This window comes from Lontra canadensis, unplaced genomic scaffold, assembly GCF_010015895.1.
Source record: "Lontra canadensis isolate GAN:19392208 unplaced genomic scaffold, GSC_riverotter_1.0 scaffold11, whole genome shotgun sequence".
Lineage (NCBI taxonomy): Eukaryota > Metazoa > Chordata > Mammalia > Carnivora > Mustelidae > Lontra > Lontra canadensis.
In genome coordinates this window covers 16,595,892-16,616,997 of record NW_022631005.1, presented here as the reverse complement: position 1 = coordinate 16,616,997, position 21,106 = coordinate 16,595,892, and the positions used below count along the sequence as shown (strand labels likewise).

The 21,106-nt window shown below is 35.7% G+C and overlaps 1 protein-coding gene across 2 annotated transcripts in view; it reads left to right on the top strand.

The window, feature by feature from the left end:
* The window catches only part of ARHGAP15 (Rho GTPase activating protein 15), a 597,249-nt gene that overhangs the window by 372,561 nt on the left and 203,582 nt on the right, over positions 1–21,106 (top strand). For both annotated transcript variants that reach the window (XM_032856130.1, XM_032856131.1), the window contains exon 10: positions 3,471–3,569. In XM_032856130.1, coding sequence (XP_032712021.1) covers positions 3,471–3,569 — 99 coding nt within the window. The remainder of the gene's footprint in view (positions 1–3,470; positions 3,570–21,106) is intronic.

The window sequence follows — 21,106 nt, the reverse complement described above, 5'->3', positions numbered from 1 at the left end:
CCATCTGGAACTGACACATTGTCATTTTTACTCACACTACATTGTCCAAAACAAGTCTATAGCCAAGCCCAACATCAGTGAAATGGGAAAAATAAGTGTTACCCACTATAGTGAGTTTTACCACACAGTCACATGGCAAAAGGGGTGAATGTACAAATCTACTTCAGAGAAGAGAAGAATCTTGAAAAATGATTACATTTACCACAACTCTCTCCTGATTCTGGTCTCCATAACACCTTCCAAGGTGATTACATTAGCTTTTTAACTAATCTCCCTGTGTTCAATCTTCTCCACAATCGATCACAATTGGTTATGAACATTTTGGCTGTAGGGGATAGAATACCTAGTTTAAAAGGACATATTGTTTTCTGGAATCTGGAAAATAATTGTTTTAAGTTTAGAATTTCACCAATGTCATTGAGGTCTCAGGTTTTTTGTGACCTTTTTAAATCCTGTTTGCTTTTGTCTGCAACCTTGTTGTCTCATGGTGATAAGATTGCTGCAGTAACTCCAAGCATCGCATGATTGCACAGTGATGTTCAAAGCAGGAAAAAAAAGAAAAAGAAAGAGTTCCTTCATACACCCCTCTTCTTTCATCTGGTAAAAAAGAGAGAGTGAGAGAGAGAGAGAGAAATCTCTTGTAGCTTCCCAAGTCATTTCTCCTTACATTTGACTGGTTAGAGCTATCTAATTACCCAGGGCAGCAAGGAAGGCAGAAGTCAATAGAGAATATTTTCAGGCTCTGAATGGACTCTAAAAATAAGAAGTCAGGAGGGGAATAGTGTATGTATAAGATATCACTGGTGTCTGCACACTTTCAAATAATTTAACCTACCTAACTAAATATTTAAAACTCTTATAACACCATCTTCATCTTCTTTTAAAGCTTAATACATCAAGATTTCTGTAAGTAAGAAAGAGTGAATGTTTCCCTCAGCACATCTCATTCTTCCCACCATTCTCCCCATCACTGATGTGTTTGTATACCTTCCTTCCATCTTCCCTAAATGGCCTTTTGTCACCTCTTTTATCTCTTCACTGGTCTTACTTTTCCTTGAGGATTTGTTTCTTCTCTGGGAAGTATTCTGTGGGCACCAAAGGCTGGTCTGATGTCCTGCCACATGTTCAATAGATATTTGTGAAATTGATTTGAATAATAATTTCCATTAGATGTTTTTATACTTTATAGCAATCCTTCCAGACTATAATTTCTAGCCAATTTAAATTATTCCATCTGAAGTTGTGGGATATTTTTCTTAAATAATAGTTTATGTCATTTTATTTTCCTATAGTGGTGGCTCACTTTTTTTGAACTAATCTTTGTTACTTGACCAAGTATTCAAACCAAATACCCATGATTATTTCCAACTTCTTTACATTCTGTTGATATGTTTTGGGCTTATCATCTTTCTGTCTCTTAGATGAAAATGTACATTTTCATATTGAAATATATTCATGCTTTAGCTTTAATTATTTTCTTCCCTGCCAGGTTGTCCTTAATTCAAAGCCATCACCTTTTCTAAGAAATGGATGAAAAACATGACTTCCTTCAAGTTTCACCACATTCCATTTTGACTACCTCTTTGTAATATTTCACTTACCATTCTGTTATGCTGCATTTTATTTTTCTCCCCACTTCTACTACACATATTTTTTAATATTGAAGACCTCCACTGATGTTTAAGACAGTGTCTTGAAGTCAATCATTTAATAAATGATATTGAACTTCTAGTATATGTCAAACATTGTCTACTTACTAGGGACCCAATAAGAAAGGAAATAGGTGCGGTCTTTATTCTCCTGGGTTTTGCATTCTAAGCAGGGGAAAACTAATCAGTAAGCACATCAATCCAATATACTAGGCAGAGATAAGTGCTCTAAGGAAAGTAAAACAGGGAAGTATCATGGAGAGTTCTTAGTGCAGTGGGGCCATTTTTAGAAAAGAAGTAGGTATGAAAGGCTACAAAAGAGACCTAGTGCAAGTTTCATGTAGAGGTCATAATAAGTGCAAAGTCCCTGAGGCAAAAGTGTGCTTGGCATAGACAAGACTCAGTAATGTGGACAGAGTGGCTGCAGGCAAGTGATGAGGGGGAGAGAGAGGGAGCAAATGAAATCAATTAATGGGTGGAAGGGCAGGTCATGTATTACCTTGGAAGTTGCAATAGGGAACTGGAGTTCACTTTGAGCAAGACAGGAAGCCCTTGAACTTACCAAGTATTTGATTCACTATCAGTAATAAACATCTATGCTGTTTTTAAAAAATCTGGAAATGGTGGTGATGATTACACAAGAATGTACATGTCCTTAATGCCACTGAAATGTTCATGTAAAAATGGTTAAAATGGTGAATTTTATGTTATGTATAATTTACTGCAATAAAAAATATCTGTGAGTGAATCCTGTGAGCCAGAGTCTATGCTAAGCACTGGTGACTCTGCAAACACATAGAGCACGTAGACACTCCAAATCTGCTTTGAGAAAATACATTCCATATATCATAAATGTAAGTACACAATACAAGGTAGTATAAATCGTGTTTCAAATGAGAAGACTAGGCTAGGATTTCAGAGTGTGTTCTCAGAAGCATTAGTCTGGAGAGATGCCCTTTGAAATAAAAGGATCTTACTCAAATAAGTTTGGGAAATCGTGCATCCTCCAGGCCTTTGTGAAGATTCCCAGCGCAGAGGGGCCTGTCACAGGCTGTAAAAATACACATGAAAGAAACCTGTTTAACTTTGTTTAACCCAACATTGCTAAACCATTTTGATCACAGGCCTTTTTTCCCCAAATTGCCTATCAACATCCTGAGGAACTGGTATTCCAAAGAACCGATGTTAAAGGAGACACAAAACCGAGAGAGGAAGAAAAGAGTTTGTGGATAAAGTGTGGTCAGAGCTGAGCTATAAAGGAAAGGGGATACTTAGATGAGGGAAGAAGAAGGGCATTCGAGGCAGGAGAAATGTTAAGAAACCCACTTCAAAGTAAATCTCCTGGAACTTGCCTCTTCAAAGATCATTGACCCACTGAACAAATCTTCTAAATATACTTATAAAATTATAATTTTGGTGATCATTAACAAGTTTCTTCTAAAACATTCAAGACACCAATTCATTAAGATTAATGACTTTGTAGAAGTTTTCTTAATTCGTTGTCATTATTTTATAAACAATAAAGTTATGCCCAGAGAGACTATAACTTACTCTGTCATCCCGGCCTAATCGATGGCAGAGTGTTCATTTTCTTTCTCTGGGCCCAGAGTCCTGTTCCATAAAGGAGGGAGTTATGGCCTTTGTATCTCTGCAGTAGACCCTTTGGAATTCAAGCAAAAAAACAACAACAAAAAAAAAAACCAAACAACGATTCCTATGCAAGACACAGATTTCAGCACCCAGTGGATATGGAAACAGAATCAAATTAAAGAACAACGCAATCTTGGATTTTAATGAAGCTCATCTTTGTTTCTTTTGCAGATCAAATTTTTGGCTCTCATCTGCACACAGTGTGTGAACGTGAAAATTCCACAGTTCCACGGTTTGTAAAGCAATGCATTGAAGCTGTCGAAAAAAGAGGTGGGTAACTGAATATGCAGCAACTTCCCCCCATTAGTGCACCCTCTAAACAACCAATGCTCAAGTTAACAGTGCCACTTGATTTGTCTGGGAAGCCATGCAATTAAAACTTGACTTTTGTTAATCGGTTAAGAGGATCAAGTTTCTTATTAACTTCAGTTTGTTTTCACAATAGGGACATCAATAATTCCCACTAATGTTCTTTTTTTTTTTTAATATTTTGTCTGTCTGACATGCTGTTGATTCAATTGCAAACTTCTTGTTTTCAAGCCAGTGATAAAACATTCATAAAATAGCAGCACTCACAGTGTTAGAACCCTCCTAACATTCATGCTGGTAGATGTTGTGCCAGAACAATTTTTGGTAAGCCCCCAACATTACCCAAGTGAAGCAAATAGCATTCCTACTTGCAAACAGTGATATCCTGTCTTCCATGTGTTTCTGTTCAGTATAGAATATGGCTACCTGGTTCTCCTGGAACAATTAACAGATGCACCTCCAGTGTTAAGACAACCTTTGAATCCTATTTTTCAGCATTCTGTTTTTCATGAGAAATTATTTCATCTTACCACAGGGAACAAAACAAAACCCAATTGACTCATCATTTCTTTGCTGGTCTATCTGTGGGGTGTTTTTCCTTCAGACTATGACTTCATTCATTCAAGGTCATTTTCCCTGGAAGATACATACAGTAGATGCAGAATCTCGAAAAATGTATTGTATAAAAATGTGAAGCTTCATCACCATCTGTTACAAGTTTACAACATATTCCCAGGATCTAGGGGGATATATATCATGTAAAAGATAGAGGTGTTTTCAGAAAAAGAATTGGTGAATCTATTCCCATTTTCAGCTCCAGTCTCTTAAAACAATAGAACCAAGGGGAAAAAAGTCTTTACCAAGTTATCTACTAGGAAAAAGCCATTTTAATTCTCTCAATGTTACCTGGCTTTATTATAGAAGCATAATAAAAATGGCCTGCAATTTCCAACTCCTGGAAATTCATACTTTAATTATACTGTAAGGACAGCCTTGGGATCCTATTATTCCCGTATCAGTAGAGAATGAGAGAATAACAAGAAGGGGACGAGTGGGTAAGGAAAGTAGATAAAGAGAGGTGGCTTTGGGGGAAAGCATATCAACACATCAGAGAGGAGTCGAGAGCTCACAGAGGGCAGAAAACAGTAAAAGCAGAATGAATGCAAGGAGAGCTATCTGTGAGGAATGGAGTCATTTGGAGTTTAGAGAGAAGTGTGTTTTTATTGCATGTTGCAATCTCATTTAACTTTATAAATTCATAATTTAGGAATAAATATTATTTAATAAGTACTTAAAGCCAAAATGGATCACTGAGAATGTTATAATGTTATTATTGCCAATAGCTAAATTATCATCATTTCCAGGAAATCTTCACCCACTTACTAATACTCAGCACCGACGGTGTGGGCACTATTATATTAGAGCAAATATCCAAATAGGACTTTGGGGGAGCTGCATATAATAAGACATGTGCATATATAATAAAAGGACTCTGTACCTCTCTATTTATGTACATACCAGAGGCAAAATGAAAACGCTGCTAGATACAGCCTAGTGGTGTGCAGATACCGTAATACTGTAGAGTAGGAAATACCTATAAATAGAAACTGTATCTTCTGTTCACGGCATTTTGTTGGCGATTTTTAATAAAATAAGACAATGTTTTTGCTGACAGCAGCAATCATATCTGGCATTATATTTCATTGTCCCAATGTTTACTCTAAAAATGAATTTGTAGATCCAGCACTAAACAGGCGCTAATCGCACATATGATTATTAAAATAACTCCTAAGCATTTTAATGAAACTCAAAGACTTTACAATTCCACAAAGCAACTGATAATTCAAAGCACTTTGGCAGTGTCAGCTTAAAGGAACTCTATGGAAATATTCAATAAAAACTCAGAGGCACGAGATAAACCTCTCCCATCATGGCAAGATTTACAAATGTGTACTTTTGATTATATTTTTCTACGATCATTTTGCTGGATTAATATTCTTACATTTATACGCCAATTCTATTTACCCAAAGTGTTGTTTTTACTAAATTCTGGCAGAAAGCACCTTAGGACAGAAATAATTTATGTGAATCTAAGTCCAATGTTTATGCAGGCTTCCGATGACATTTTGTGCCGGGGTTGGTATTAGGAGGTAGCATATAAAGGTGCCAAGTCTCTCAGCACGGCTGGGACTCAGCATATCTAGAGCCCTCCTTCTAATGGCCAGATCCTCTTCCAGCCAAGATACTCAACTGCAGAGTCATGGGAAATGCTTATGGACCAGTTATGGGAAAGGCACATTTAATGAAAAGTGTGTGTTTACTCTCAACAGTCTTAGGGAAATGGCCTCAAAACTCACTATAGCAGGACACCGGGTGTTATAGAAAGATTTGTTTCCTTTCTCTCTTTTTCTCTTAAGATTATTTCCCCCACCTTTACAAAAGAATCATCTGTAAATTGTAACCATATTTTTTTAATGCTTCTCACATGCTTGATTTTAAATGAAACAGTATCAGGAAGGCAGATCTCACCATTGATTCATAGATTCATTGATTGATTGGTTGATTGACTCATTCATTCATTCAGTTATTTGTCTTACTTGCTTGCAATTGACAGACCAAATTGTTCATGCTCCTGTAGTCTACCAGGGAAAATCTACCTAGTGCTTGGCATAGTTGCATTCTTTAATCAACCCTAGTAAAGTGATATTAGTCACATTTTAAATTTTACATCTCACAGACATGCCTAGAAGAAAATCTATTAGTGAGCCGAATGTAAACCAATTTAGCGAATCACTTGTTTAGTGTGTTTCCTTATCTTGATTTGGTTTCCTTTATTCCCTTAAACCACCAGAGCATTCTCCCCCTCCCCGACTATTATAACCAGATTAAAGTTATTTCTGTGGTTTCTGACCTTGTCTGCTCAGCCTAGAGAACATACACAGAGCTTGGAGGGAAACTATAAAGGAGCGTGTTAGTCTTTAAAGCTCTTCCAAGGGGTTCGTTCACGCTCGTGTTGCCTTTACAGTAGTAGAGCGTGAGTAGCGTAAGCAGCCAAAGGAAAAACTCGGTTTACGTTTTTTCTTCCAAAGCAGTTTCCATGCAAATATCGAGTCATTGTTCAGCTAATGCTCAATACATATGATAAAATGACCCAAAGCCTGAGGTCATCCAGTACTTTTCTTTGAGGTCCGACACAGCAAGCATGCAGAAGGAAACATTGTGACATACTGGGAGTATGCAGACCTAAGCAGAGAAGTCCACCTTTCACTACTTTGTAGAAGACTTTGTGTAACTTAGGATGACCCCAAAGTGTATAGAAATTGCTTACTTAAAAGTAAGGTGAGGTGTATTGCTCAGAAGACAAGGGCTTAAGAGATGTGACTTCATGTATATAGTCTACCCTTGGTGCGGTTGATATTAAGAACTTCACCTGTAGTTCCCTTCATGTAAAGCGTGTAACTGGCTGACTACTCTAGATGTGTCTCTGGGGAAGAGCCCCCACACAGTACCTAGCATACTGGAAGCACTCAGTAAATCCTGGGTGAATATGTAACACATACAAAGAGTTTGTTGTATCCAGCAACAAGTAGGTCTCTAGTGCCTACCCATGTGTCAGTTTCCACACTACCAATTTAGTATCTAGAGGAAATAAACATTAAGCAAAAGGACAATTCACTGAGTACCAAACGATGATGAGTGTTATGAAAGAAAAGAACAGGTACTAGAAGAGAAAATAAACCTTACAATATTCTTTTTTTTTTTAAGGTAAAGGGAGTTTGTTTGCTTAAACAATCACATAAGAGAGAGTGGGGGGGAAAGGAGAAAGGACACAAAATTGCAGTTATATAGGATGAATGAATCTAGATATCTAATGTACAGGCATGATGACTATAGTTATTCTAAGACAGTGGATTGCAGGTGCTCTCATCACACACACACATACACACACACACACACACACACAAATGAGTAGATATGGGAAGAGATGATAGGTAATTAGCTTGACTGTAATAATCACAGCAAATCATCATGTGTACCTTAAATATATCCAATACACTAAATATATTATGAAATATTACTTAATACTAAATATACAATTAAATATATTTTAAATGGCATGATCAACCCTGAATAATAAACATATATTTGTCTGGCTTCAGCTTTCTGCTGAGAGTAGAAGTTTAATTTTACCTTATTTCCCAGGTTATTTTCCTCACATAGCATACCAATGCAATATAAGGAGTCATTTCATGTGAGATATCTGAAAGACAGTCCTTTTCCACACAACAATACCGAACTTTACCAAAGACTTCTTTCATACATAATGGAGTTAACTAAATGAATAAGTATATTTCTATTCTAGATATATTTTTAATGTACCTAATATATGTTTGTCTATAAGGAAATAGGACTCTTTAAAAAGGTTAATTTCGTTTGGACAGGCATTCATCCTTTGGAATATGGTTTAACAACACATTCTTCTTCCATGAGCCTCAGTCCTAGTCAGTATGCCCACAAACTATTTACCAGCATTAAAATGACACCTGAAGATCGGTCACAAATGATGTGAATGTACTTAACACTACCAAACTATACATTTAAAAATGGCTAAGATGGTAAACTTTATATTATGTGGGATTTTTTTAACCACAATTAAAAATAAATGGTATCGTGTCTTGCAAATTTGATGATTCCAGCTATAAGCTACTCTTGGCAGATGCTAATCAACAAGTTTGTCCTCTTTCTTGTTTCTGGAACTCAAAATACTATGACAAGAATGATACACAAAGTTACATTTTTGACTTGGTGCCCAAAAGCCACCCTGGGATCCATAACCTTGCTTTAAAGATTTAAGAAAGACCTTTAGTCTACTTCTGAGAAGGTCCTTAGCCTCGAAAACTTTATCTCTCAACTTGACTTCTTAGCAGCTGTTATATTTTTTTTGCTGTCGTTTGTTTGACAGGATCCAGTTATAGGTTCCGATGTCTGTTTAAAGAAACAAGGAGGCTGTTGGCTTTAAAATTCCCTCATTGCTTGTGTGATCAGCATTTTCCCAGGCTTTTCTACATAGTTTGCCAAGCAAAGGGACTGACCTTTTGTAGCAAACACTTTTTCATTTCAAAATGCTCACTTTGATTTTTGTCCCATTTTATGCTCATTCCAAACTGTTTACAACCCACTAAAAATGACTGTGAATTATATGTTTGTGTAATGGATTCCTTTTGTGGTCGGAGTGGAATGTTTACTTTGAACAATTAGTTATCTTTGGGTAGATTATAGCGACTTGGAAAAAGAATGGCTAAAATTATTATTATACCTTAACTATTTCTTTTTGGTAATTCCTCTGCTATTACATGAAGTTCGAGAGAATGTCACAACAGGCCCATGGCATTGTAAATGAAATCTATTTCTCCAATGGGGGAATATTTAGACATAATTGTTAATATTATATGAAGGTATAGTTATATACTAACCTAGGGATACACTTATCTGACTCCCAAAAATTCAGAACATCAAATATACATAAATACATGGATCTTTAAATACATAAACTAAATCCATGGATATTTACGTTATATATATGTCAGATTTGCATATTAGGTAAGGTATGCACATGTATGTATTTATTATATTATTTATTATATTATATACATATTATACATACATGCTATATAATAGCATAGCTATTATGCTAAGACATACCAAGCATTATACTTCTGAATATAACTTCCCTGATTCTCGATTCAGTGCACCAGTCTGTCTCTTGAGATCCTAGCAAGTGCTCACTTGCAAAAATAAAACTTTACAAAGTCTTTTCCCAGTGCCTGAGAATCCAGACCCCTAAGGTACAGATCAAATTGCCTTCACTAGACAAGCTTTGCTCCAGTTCTGCTAATTCTGTGCTGTTCATTCTTTCCCACTTTGGGATAATCTATTATGGTTGGATCCAGGCACGCATGAAAGGCTGATACTTCCATGAGGAATGTGCAATTTGTACTGTTTAGTTTGTGACGAGATTCTTGAAAACTTTTATGATTCTATCTTGTTCCAGAGAGACTTCTGCTTGCTAGTTTTATAAGCAGTGAGTGAAAAAAAAGTAACAAAAACAAAACAAACTGATAAAAATTACATGCTCCCAAAAAAAAAAAAAAAAAAAATTCAAGAACTCAAGATAAGCACTTTTTCTTTTTCCCCAGAGAATATTTGTGGACTGGACAAAAATGTTTCTGAGGAGGGCACTGACCTATGTGTTGCTTTTTTTTTTTTTTTTTAAGTGCTTGCTTTTCATGCCTAAAGTTAGGCATCCACAGTTAGGCAATTACTAAAGAACCGATCCTCAAAGAAGCTCTGTGCAAGTTTGCAGCAAATTCTCCTTAGGTTTTCTTTCTGAGTTAAAATTAAGTCCAGTTTCATGTTTTTGGGTTTTGTTTCATTTTGTTTTGTTTTGGTGCAATCCCAGCGACAGCCACCTTCCTGACAGCCATAGTGTTGTGCTGGGTCCAAGTTGGAATTGGCTCTTTGGGGTAATCGTGCTGGGGCCTCTGTGTTTGTAAGAAAGCCACATTCAGGGCTAGAGGGGAAGACAAAAATCAAAAAAGAGTAAACAGGAAGCAGTCAGCAAGAGTATAAAAGAGACACTGGGAAAAGACAACCAGAAGAAATCAGAGATGACAAGGTGGAGAGAGAGAAAAAAGCTGCATTTTGCAATTAAGAAAACAAATGTGCATAAAAGGGCACTCCTGTGAGGTCCCTTCATGAAGAGAAGACGGTGACGGAGCCAGTTACCAAGTCAACTATAGTTACCCAAGACCTGCTTCTTTGTTTCAGAAAAAGGTGTTCCCACTGGAGAAAATTCTTTTAAGTTTGATCTGGCGGTGAATGGCAAGCTTACCCTGAATGTTCACAAATTCTGTGTATACACATGGTTAGGAATCAACTCACTGTACTTATTAGTGACATTTCGTGGATTTTATCTACATCGAGCAGTACAAAACAGTCTTATTATCAGAAAGAGAGCTTAAACGTAACAGAAGTTAATGGAGGAATAAATGTGCAGTTCAATAACCAGCAAGGCTATCTAACGTATCCAGCAATGTGGCTCTGGTCAAATCAGTCAGTGGATATTCCCACACTTTTGCTTCCAGAATGCATGAAAATAAATAATATCTCTTCCCAGATAAAGCCTGAGTCTAATTTCCAACCTCCACCCCCGTTCCACCCACATGTTGAAGTTTAGGTTCTTACCATACTTTCCCTTTGAGTCAGTGGGAGGGAAACAGAGCCAAAATTAATGCCCTAGGAAATTAGTCTCTTATTGTGTGAATGGAGGATTTAAATAATGCAACACCTCCTCATGTCAAGATGTAATAGTCCAAAATATCGTATAGTGGTGTCATTTATATGATGAGAGTTCTGGGTCTGGGAGTTTTTCTATTATAAGCCCCCATATTCAGAAGTTAATAGTTCAACCATAAAAATAATCTTGGCTGAAAGTTGGCAGGATGTTTTAGCCTGGAAGCAAATGTTTACAAAATTTGAAAAAAAAATCACATGCATTTGGAAAGTTTTCAGGTTTTCAATAAAAAGGCACAAAAAAAAATATAATAAGGCAGACAGAGATTTTTTCAAATATGTGTTGCCCTGGGATTCAAAAATGGATCTCTAGTCTTTAAATAGAATTTTTAAAAATTCTTGTTGCATAATGTGAACCAACTGATTAAAAAAAATAAATTATCAAAAAAATGATCAAGCTCTCGCAGAGCATCACTTTGTTTTGTGAAATAATCTGTTGTTTATCGGTTGAATGAGAATCTCTACATTATATTTTTATAAACATTTCTCTAGAGATTAAAAATTTGTGATAATTAAGAAATTTTTAATTAATTCAGAAAGCTCTGAAGGAGAACAAAATATTATACTCTTTTGTGGGTTGCCTAATAAATAATGTTCCGTTTTAAAATGTCTAGAAATTTCTTTTTCCAAGGAATTTTCACACTTTCAAGTGAAGTGTGCCAACTTAAGCACCAATCATTGATCTACGTATATATTAAAGAAGACATACAGATTCCAGAAGTAGTTCAGTAGGTCCATACAATTGAACATGGCATATTTTCCTCTATAGAATGTTTTAGAGTAATTGACTCATTCCCCTGAAAAGATGCTGGTCTTACAGATTCTTCTAAATTCTGTGAAAGGTTATCTTACAGTCTGTGGAATTAGAAGTGTGTGTTTCTTGGGTTCAAGTAATCTCTTCTTTGTTAGTTTTCCACCTTTTGGCCGAATTTTGTAATTTTCAAGCGACTTCCTATTTTTAGTGCAGGCAACAACAACAACAACAAAATCAGGAACAGGACACTTTGAGAGGAAAAACTGCGAAACCAAAATAGCTCTAAAATGATATTGCTGGAAGAGTTCTTGAGCTTATAGTAGATTGCAGACCCAAAATGTAAAATCACACAATTTTTAATTTAATAATAAGAATGTCCTGAGTTTTAGAGTGAAAGCACAACTTATAGAAAAAAAGCTATTTAAAACATTACCCTCACTCCATCCTGTGTTACTTCCTATAGAGATCGTAGATTTATTTTTAACTTTTCACAGTACCTGGCACATAACGGATTCTCAATAAACAAATGAATGGATAAATTACCTTCAACATTGCCTAAATCTTCGTGGAAAGTTGTGCATCATTGTTACAGCTGCATATGGTTGAAACTTAAAAAAAAAAAAAAAAAAGAAAGAAAGAAATCAATGACCAACAGTTGATAGAAGGCAACTGTATGATTTGCATGGTTTCCCAATCTGTTTTCTAAACATGTAAACCATTCTGATAATAGTGTATTATGTTGTTCTAAACGATATTCTTTTCTATCTATACCCAGCTACACCAAACATTTGAACGTATGTTTCCTTAAAGATTTTATGTTCATCAGTTTTGGGGGACTACATTTAAGTGCACCATGCAGCAGCTAATAGAATACCCATTCTCTACTCGTTTCATCAGAGGAAGTCATATCCCATTAGACATTGTTTGAGCACCAATAGCCTGCTGTTTTTAATCAAGTAATTGAATGGCAACTATGACCTACAAGTGACATGCCTCGGAATAGTCAGGAGTAGGCACGGGTCTCAAAACCACACAGAAAATAGAGCACCATAACTTTTCCTCTAATTCAGACTCGGACTAACATGCTGCCTCTGCTCCGTGTTAGTTTACTTCCTGTGAACATCTCACCTTCTTGGTTCAGTGTTTATTTTTTACATAAACCTGAGGAAAGTTGTATCTTGATGATAATCTCTTGAGTTGAAAGAGTCTGTCAAAGAATTTGAAATAAGATAGATAGATAGATAGATAGATATACATACATATATATTTATAGTCAACTACACAGACTTATCAGTTGAAAGCTAATGAAGACAGGCTACCAATACTCTAAAATCTAAATGATTTTGCGATTGGATATTGATTTCATTTTCTCCAAATTTACTTCATGACAGAAAAGTTAAACTCTACTGACATCTCAAAAAGCTCTCCAAAGACTTTGAATATGTAAGTGCCATTAAAATAGGACTGTTATCTTTCTTGTCTTTCAAGTGAAGGTCTTCTTGTTATGTTTTGCATTTTTACTGTTTGGGCTAACTTAACTCTTTAGTGTCCCCATAGGGCGGTAGAACACCTAGCAGACAGTATTGTAATCACTGTAGTAAGGTTTCTTTCCTTTCATCTTAAAGATAAGCAGTTGTCCTCTATTTGAAACTGCATGGCATAATATTGGAGTCCATGTGCTTAGCCCAGAGTTTGACAGCATAAGAAATGTGTGTTTTCCTCTGGATTTAATTCCTGACTCCGGGATTTCTCTAGCCATTCTTTCAGTGTAATGTCAATGATACCAAAACATTCAATGATTTCTTCAATGACTTCAAAGTTCCTATTTCAGAATGACTTCTCAAGCTATGTCTTATTCTCAGAGATGAGATCTAAGAACAGGCCTTCTTGAATTTTCCTCCAGCATCTCAAACTCAACTTCTTCAAACTGCATTTATGACTTTCCCTAACAAACTTATTCATCCTTCTTTATTCCTTAACTGAGTCAATGGCATCATGGCCTATTTTTCCCATTCTTTTCTTTCTTTTTTTCACCCCTCCATTCTTCTAAGAAGAGATATGTTGGATATTTTCTGCTGTTCTCTCTACTTACACGGAGCATTATTCACCAAGTCTAATAATCTCTCCTTTCTTGCTATCTCTTGAATTTGATTCTTTCTTTCATATGCTATGGGCTTGATTAGAACCCTATAATTTCTTTTGAGAAAACCTCCCAATTAATATCATTGTCTTTGTTCTGTTTTCTATCCAGGCCACGTTTTAAATCATGACAACATTATACCTCTTGAACACGAATAGAATTATGTTATGCCTTCTTCAAATATCTCTCCGATGGTTTCTTTTTTCCATCAGTATAAACAAAATTCCATCCTAATTATCCCCATAAACATATGACCTCTGTCTACTGTCCAATTTCATATTCTCATAAGCTGCTTCCTATGTTCCAGGAATATCAACCATCAAGTTTTTCCGAAGGTTGATATTTTCCCATGGGCTGTCCTTTCTCTCTAAGAACCATCTCTTTGCCCATCCATCTGCCAAATTCATATTCATCCTCTTGTACATAGCACAGGAGTACCCTTCGTCAAGGAATATTATCTGATTTATATCCTCAATCACCCCTCTATGGTCTCTTGAAAATTATTAGGATTTCTCTGTGCAGTGTTCCAGTGACAGCTTTGCTCTCCCCAGTAGAGCACTTATTGCAGGGGCTGTGATGGCTGGTGTCTTTACCTGTTTTTCTATCTAAAGTATGAGTCCAAGAGTCTAGGGATTGTGTCTGGTTCATTTCTGTCTCATCAGTGCTTAGCATACCAAAGCTGGCATATGGTACAGGCTCAATTCACAATATATTATTAAATGGATGAATAGACGGATATTATCCAAAATTCCTTTTCATCCATCTATCCATGCATCTATACTTAGGGAATCAAATCCTCTAGGCTGAAGATTCATTGAATTGATAGGGGATATAATGATTAGATAACACTTGAAGCATAATTTGAAGTCATATTATCCAGAAGGAAGAGAAACTACCTTAAAAGTGAAAGTAAGGATTTTTTTTATTGTTTGCAGCATGGCCAATATATATCTAGACTCATATCAATATCTATATCCATATCTATATCTATGTGACACACCATATTAGTAATAGTCTACAGTAGGATAAGACAGGAATAGAACAATGACTCTGGTGTTCAGGACAGGTTTTAGACAAAACAGTCTTTCTTAACCTTCATAGAGTGAAACCAGTCTCTCAACACATAGTGTTAAATTATTTCGTGAACCTGAACCATGATGGATTCAACTAACTATAGCCAAATTTGATGCTTTTGAGATCTAACAGTATCATAAGAGTAGGACTATCATCTTTCTGGTTCAGAAAATTAGGTTCTTTTATATGTAACCCTCTGGGCATCGTCCCTACTTCCCTGTAAGTTTGTGTATAATTTTTCCCATTATCACCCCCTAGGTCTCTTTCACCATCACCACTTTCCAGGCATCTACCGTCCACTGAATAGCCATGTTTCTGATTATCTTTTCCCAAATGTATTAGCTTGCATTATTTAAGGCTAAATCTCTTTTTATTATTTCCTGCTCATATTTCTAAACTCCTTAAGTCCATTTGTATGATTCTTTTGTCTTCACAGATGTCCACAGTTCCTCCCAATTTAGTATCATCAGCAAATTTAATTAATGCTCTGTTTACCTCTCTTTCTAATGAAACCAGTCCCCTGTTTCATTTCATCATACAAAGTAAAAATATATTGGCAATAAAATAGTCCAAAGAAATGTTCTCTCACCGTAGGAGGGGAAGTTCAGGATACAGCAAAGAACCGTGTGGTGAGGAGTGGACAGGGCAGCAGGGTGGTGAGCTAGTTTGCTATTGCCCTAAAGCAAAACCTTTTTCACAGCAACCACATTTGGCAGATTGCTGGGTTGGTGCTGGTGTGTGTGTGTGTGTGTGTGTGCGTGTGTGTATGTTCTGAAAGGTAACTATATTACCCTAACTGAGGGCTTTTTACTAAAGATATATTTATTGATACATGAAAAGCATATTTAAAACTATATATACAAATACAAGTGCAAGCTGGTAACATTTAATCCATAGTGAAGCTACAAACCTAGATATGGATACATATATCTGATTATATACAGACTCACAACCATTTTCCTTTGTCTTTGTCTAACATTCACTACTGTCTAAGTTTTTATCTTAGTTTTTAATTTGATAAATGGTTTAGATCCAAATTACCCATTGGGTTTAAATCAGATTGCTTTTAAAGTTAGACTTATAGAATAAAGAGAATTTTTATTCAGTTGTATTCAATAGACAAATGTGAGTAAAAGAAATATTTTAACCTCTAGAATTTATAGGCTAGAAAGGTGAGCTTCATCACAGGAAGAGGTTTTACTTGTCAACACTGAAGTGAGCAAGTTTATGTTGAATGAATTACACCATTAGTCTTTAAAGATGTGGCCATACAGATACAGGTGATTTACATAAGAAAAACAAAGATGACATTTAGTAAAAACCCACTATGTGCCACACACAATGCTAGTACTTTCCAACGTGAGCCAATACTATACACTTAAAACCCATGTTACTTACTACCTGATATTCCATAGACTATTCCAAACTCCAGTAAAATTTCAGAAGTATTTGCCATGTTGCTCATGAAAAACTAATCTTTGAAATATGGATCAATTAGTATAAATCTATTGACTCGACTCTAGAGGGAAGAAAAAAAAAAAAAACCTTTCAGGTTTATGCTCTGGTTAGGACGGACAGATGGTAGACCAACATCTCTATTGGTATGTATAGAAGGCAATGCACGCTCTCAAGTGTTGAGATGAAGGCTGATATATACTTTACATATAGCACAAGGTCACCAAAGATGTTATCACCAAGAGATGATGGTAACAAAATAGTGACTAGGAATACTGTTAAGTAGTCACAGCCTCATATTGTTTTTCTAGTGAGAAAAATCTGATGCATAATGCATTCTTATGCGAGAATTTTCTCAGATGCCAGGACTTTACAGGCATAACTTTCATAAGCTTTAATGGGAGTTTCCTGCCAGCACCTGTTACAGTACGGAGTTCTTACTTTTCACACATAATCCAAGACTGGCTTGGAACACTGACTTGGAAAAACTAATATAGTGAAACCTTCTTATAATGTTTCCTCACATATAATGTTCATCTTTTAATTCTTGGTCTGATATATGTATGTACATGTTTTCCTTTCAAATTCTTTTCCCACCAGAAAGGCTTTTTTTTTTCACAAGCTTTTTATGGGTAAGAACAGAATATATATTTTAACTGGGTAAACTACTAGAAAAGATACATAAGGGGGAAATTTATTAGGATAGAAATTAAACTAATGTTAAAAATCAATTCTTCCTAGCTGGAAATAGTTTTAGAAACACTTTGGATTCCCAAGGAGCTGGTAGAAACAATTAGAGTGCCATGTGCAAAAAACAATCACCGTAGATCCAAAACAAGGATCACAAGTCAAAATAATATAGTTTGGCCATATTTTCCTGTGTCTTTACAGAATGAAATATGGGAAACTCTAATATTTATAATAATATTGCATTTAACCCTGTAGATAAATCAGTAGGGTAATATTTTGTATAAAGGAGAGTTAAAAAGAACTCTCAAAATTTCATATTTTTATAATTAACTGCCACAAACTGTATTACCAAAACAAAGAAAAAATTAGTATATCTGTTGCACTAAAACTGTTGGAGATGGCAAAGATATACCATTTTATGAACAATAACTTTCCTTTAAAGGTATTTGAAGTCTCCTCTTGTTTACTATTTCTAACATTCATGCCATGTAAGAATGAAAACAGAACTTTCTACTCAAAATCCTGAATCATTTATTGTCTTTGTCCTATTTGACAGCATGGTGGGCAGAGAAAATGGTTTTTATTTGTTAAACATTTTCAAATAGTGAATTTGAGTTCCATATTTATAACAGGATATTATAGTTAATGTTGATAGGTTGAGTTAAAGTTGGAAGGAGTCTGAAATCCTGAAACCATAAAAAGACAATTACAAACCTGTGAGTGAAATTTGTCACACGGGAAAAACATGGGTAGAAACAAGGACAACTTCAGGCAGATCAGGATGTATTTTGGGTTCTCATTTGCTCCCTTCTTTTTCTTTGCTAGATTGTTACATTATAATGTCCCCTTGAGCACTGTGTCTGACCTCCAACACACTCCTCCTGGCAAACCTGCCTCAGGAATATCATTTAGACCTTAACCTGAATTCAGACATCCTTAAAACTCTTTCAAGTGTTACCTTGAGTAGGTTGTTTTAAGAGGTACCAACAATTTAGCATTAAATGTCTTTGTCTCCTACTAGAGTCTTTTCCAAGCACCAGCGAAGAAGGGTTTTATTCTCCTTTGTTCTTTTTGATAAGTCGAAGAAAGGTAAAGGGAGTTATACTGACACCTGTTTAAGGCATGCTATGTTCCCAAGCTTAGTATCTTCCTCCTCTCTAAGGGTTTTGCTTGTAGCATACTTTGTTCTAAATTTGGGCAAAATAAGGTCATTATTTTCTTTTGATATTATGGACATGAATTAATAGAAGTGCATTTGTTTCTGGGTCTAATAGTCTTTGTTAGGGTTTGTTTGAAAACTTGAGAGTAGACTGGGAATCTGGGACCTCATGAGGTCGCCGTCATTCAGGGCAGTTTGTCTCCTGCTGATGAGTCTTAGGCTGAGTTACCTGGGGAGACTTAAGGTCACTACAGGGTTGAGAGGTTTTCGATGGAGCCAGTGGTCTAAAACAGGCAGCTCCACACACAGTGCAGGTGCAGGAGAACGACACGTTGGGAGGAGTCTTCAAGACCGTTTTCTGCAGGCGTGGTGCCGAAAGAAGAAAGGCCTGATTTGCAGAGATCTCATGATTCCAAGGACAAACAATGTATGTCTTCACAAAGTTTCAATCTGTAGAGCAAATCCCCCTATGGACTTATATAAGCTCAGCTCTGAACCTCAGTTTAGAGCATTACACTCACTTATGTGAAAAAAATCATTGTATAAGTTGTCTCTGAAGAAAGATAATTTATTATATGTTTCACATGATAGAAAATTGTGATGATAAGAGTAAATTATGTTTAAGGATAAAATGTGTTTAGACAGGCTGAAAAGTGTACTTTCCTCTCCGATGTCTTTAAATATAGTAAGGTATTTCTTACCATTTCCCTGTATCCTGATGTATCTGAAAATAAAAAATCCAGGCAGAGTAAGCATTTGGATAGTGACAACTACCTTGGATTAACTTGAAACCAATAGAGGACACCCACTTCCCCCTTCTGTTTCTTTCCTGTTGTGTATCACACTTCCGCTCTTATCCTCTATCTTTGCCTGTCCCATACCCTACACAAGTGAAGTCTTGTTGTACTTTCTGTCCTTGTAGCTGAAGTCTGCTGTCAGGACAACACCAAATAGATTAATCTGCACTAAAGTGCACGTGATCAGTGAGGTTTGACGTGAAATCCTTCCAAGGGATTTGAAGACAAAGGAATAAAATTCTAATTGCACAATTTTAGACATAAGCAAAATTGTATAAAAATTGTCACTTTAGGACAGAGCTTTTATCCCCAAACTTCTGAAAAGATACCATAAGTATAGCCTCTGTAATTATGTTAAGACTAACCTTGGGGACCGATGGGTATAAAGTCCAGGTCTCCAAATTGACATCTTTCATTTCTAACTTCTGCAGCACTTCAAGTGTCAGCTAGAGTGAATAATCATGGATTTTCTAAAATTCTTAAGATTCAAAATCTGCCAGCCCTTGGGGAAAATGGGAAAATTGAGACACTATTTAAATTTCACACAATGGAAAACATGAGATATATTTGTAACTTGGCTTCTTACCATTTAGAAAATTACATCTATGGGATAGACACTCAATAAATATTATATTAATGAACATGAACATATGTAGCACATCTTAGTTTAATATACCTTATTTCTGTAACAACAGATCAGAAAGAAATGATAGATGCTAAATATGCATACACACCCAGAAATAGTTCAATAAGATGTTTTATGTAGACTTATGTGACAAAATCCTCCAGAAGCAGGAAATCTGGTTTGTATTACACCAGATGAGTTTAAGTAAGGAAACAATTGGTATTGGAATGTCTTTTTTTAAGTCAACAACTAATGTTTTGAGTACCTGGAGTGTGTGCAATGCTTTACTCGATGGTTAACAGCCCTCAAGTAGTAAAGAATGAAGCTGAGGAGGTAGGTCTCTCCTGTACTACCAAAAGGACTTGCCTTACCTCTCTTCTTATGGAGTGATGGTTGAAGTTAAAAAGCTAAACCCAATGCTAGCTTTGGGTCTTAATCTCTGCATTTCTTTTCGTACAAGACCTACTATCATGAATGACAGTGCTACATATTGTCCAACGATAGTTAGAGCTTCTAATTAGGGGAAGTGATTATGTCTTTTTGGCTCCATCTCAGAAACCCTGTATTTGTCTTTTCAGACCTAGGTGTTATTTGTCTAATAGAATAGTTTGTAAAATACTTTAATTTTGAGATTTCTACTGTGTCTCATAAAGATTTGGAATCTGATATCATGGGTCTTTAAGCATGTTTCGGATAAATTAGAGATACGCAATAGAACATTCAAGGTTACTCAATAGTTTCATCTCTCAATCTCTTTCAAATGAGCTTATAGGAACATAAACCCATAATATAACAAAGAAATGTAATCTAAGGCATGATATTTTGGTAATGAAATAACTATAGTTATTGTTTTTGTTTATAATAACATACATAGTCTTTATATGCATATATGTATACATATGCACACATACAAAATAGTCAGAAATATATAAAATAATAAAGAAAACCAGAATCATTTTTATAATCCCACCGTACACAGATAATTACTATTAATAGGATAATGCATAATGTATATATAATACATATACCATATAGTTATATATAGTGGACTGCATAATATATATGTTATATATAACATTTCGCATAACTGTTTGAGGTTATAATATGAAAACTGAATATATATCATAATGTTGTTTCCTTCTAAAGTTGGCTATAGAGCACATACTAACCTGAGTGTATTACTCAGATGTGTTGCATGTGGGAAAATATTAGAGATTGCAAGTGCCATTGTTACTAACTCATCAATTTCTGTGCAAGATTTACCACTAGTGCCTCAGAACAATACTAGCGCTATAGCTCTGTAATATCTGGACCGTGTACTCTGTTCATTGCTGTAACTCCAGTGCCTACCACACTTTTGCCGTATAATAAGAGCTTAGTCAATGTGTTAAGTGGTACGCAAAGTTGGAGTTCACCAACTCAAGGTCTTTCTATCCAGACTATATTGGAAT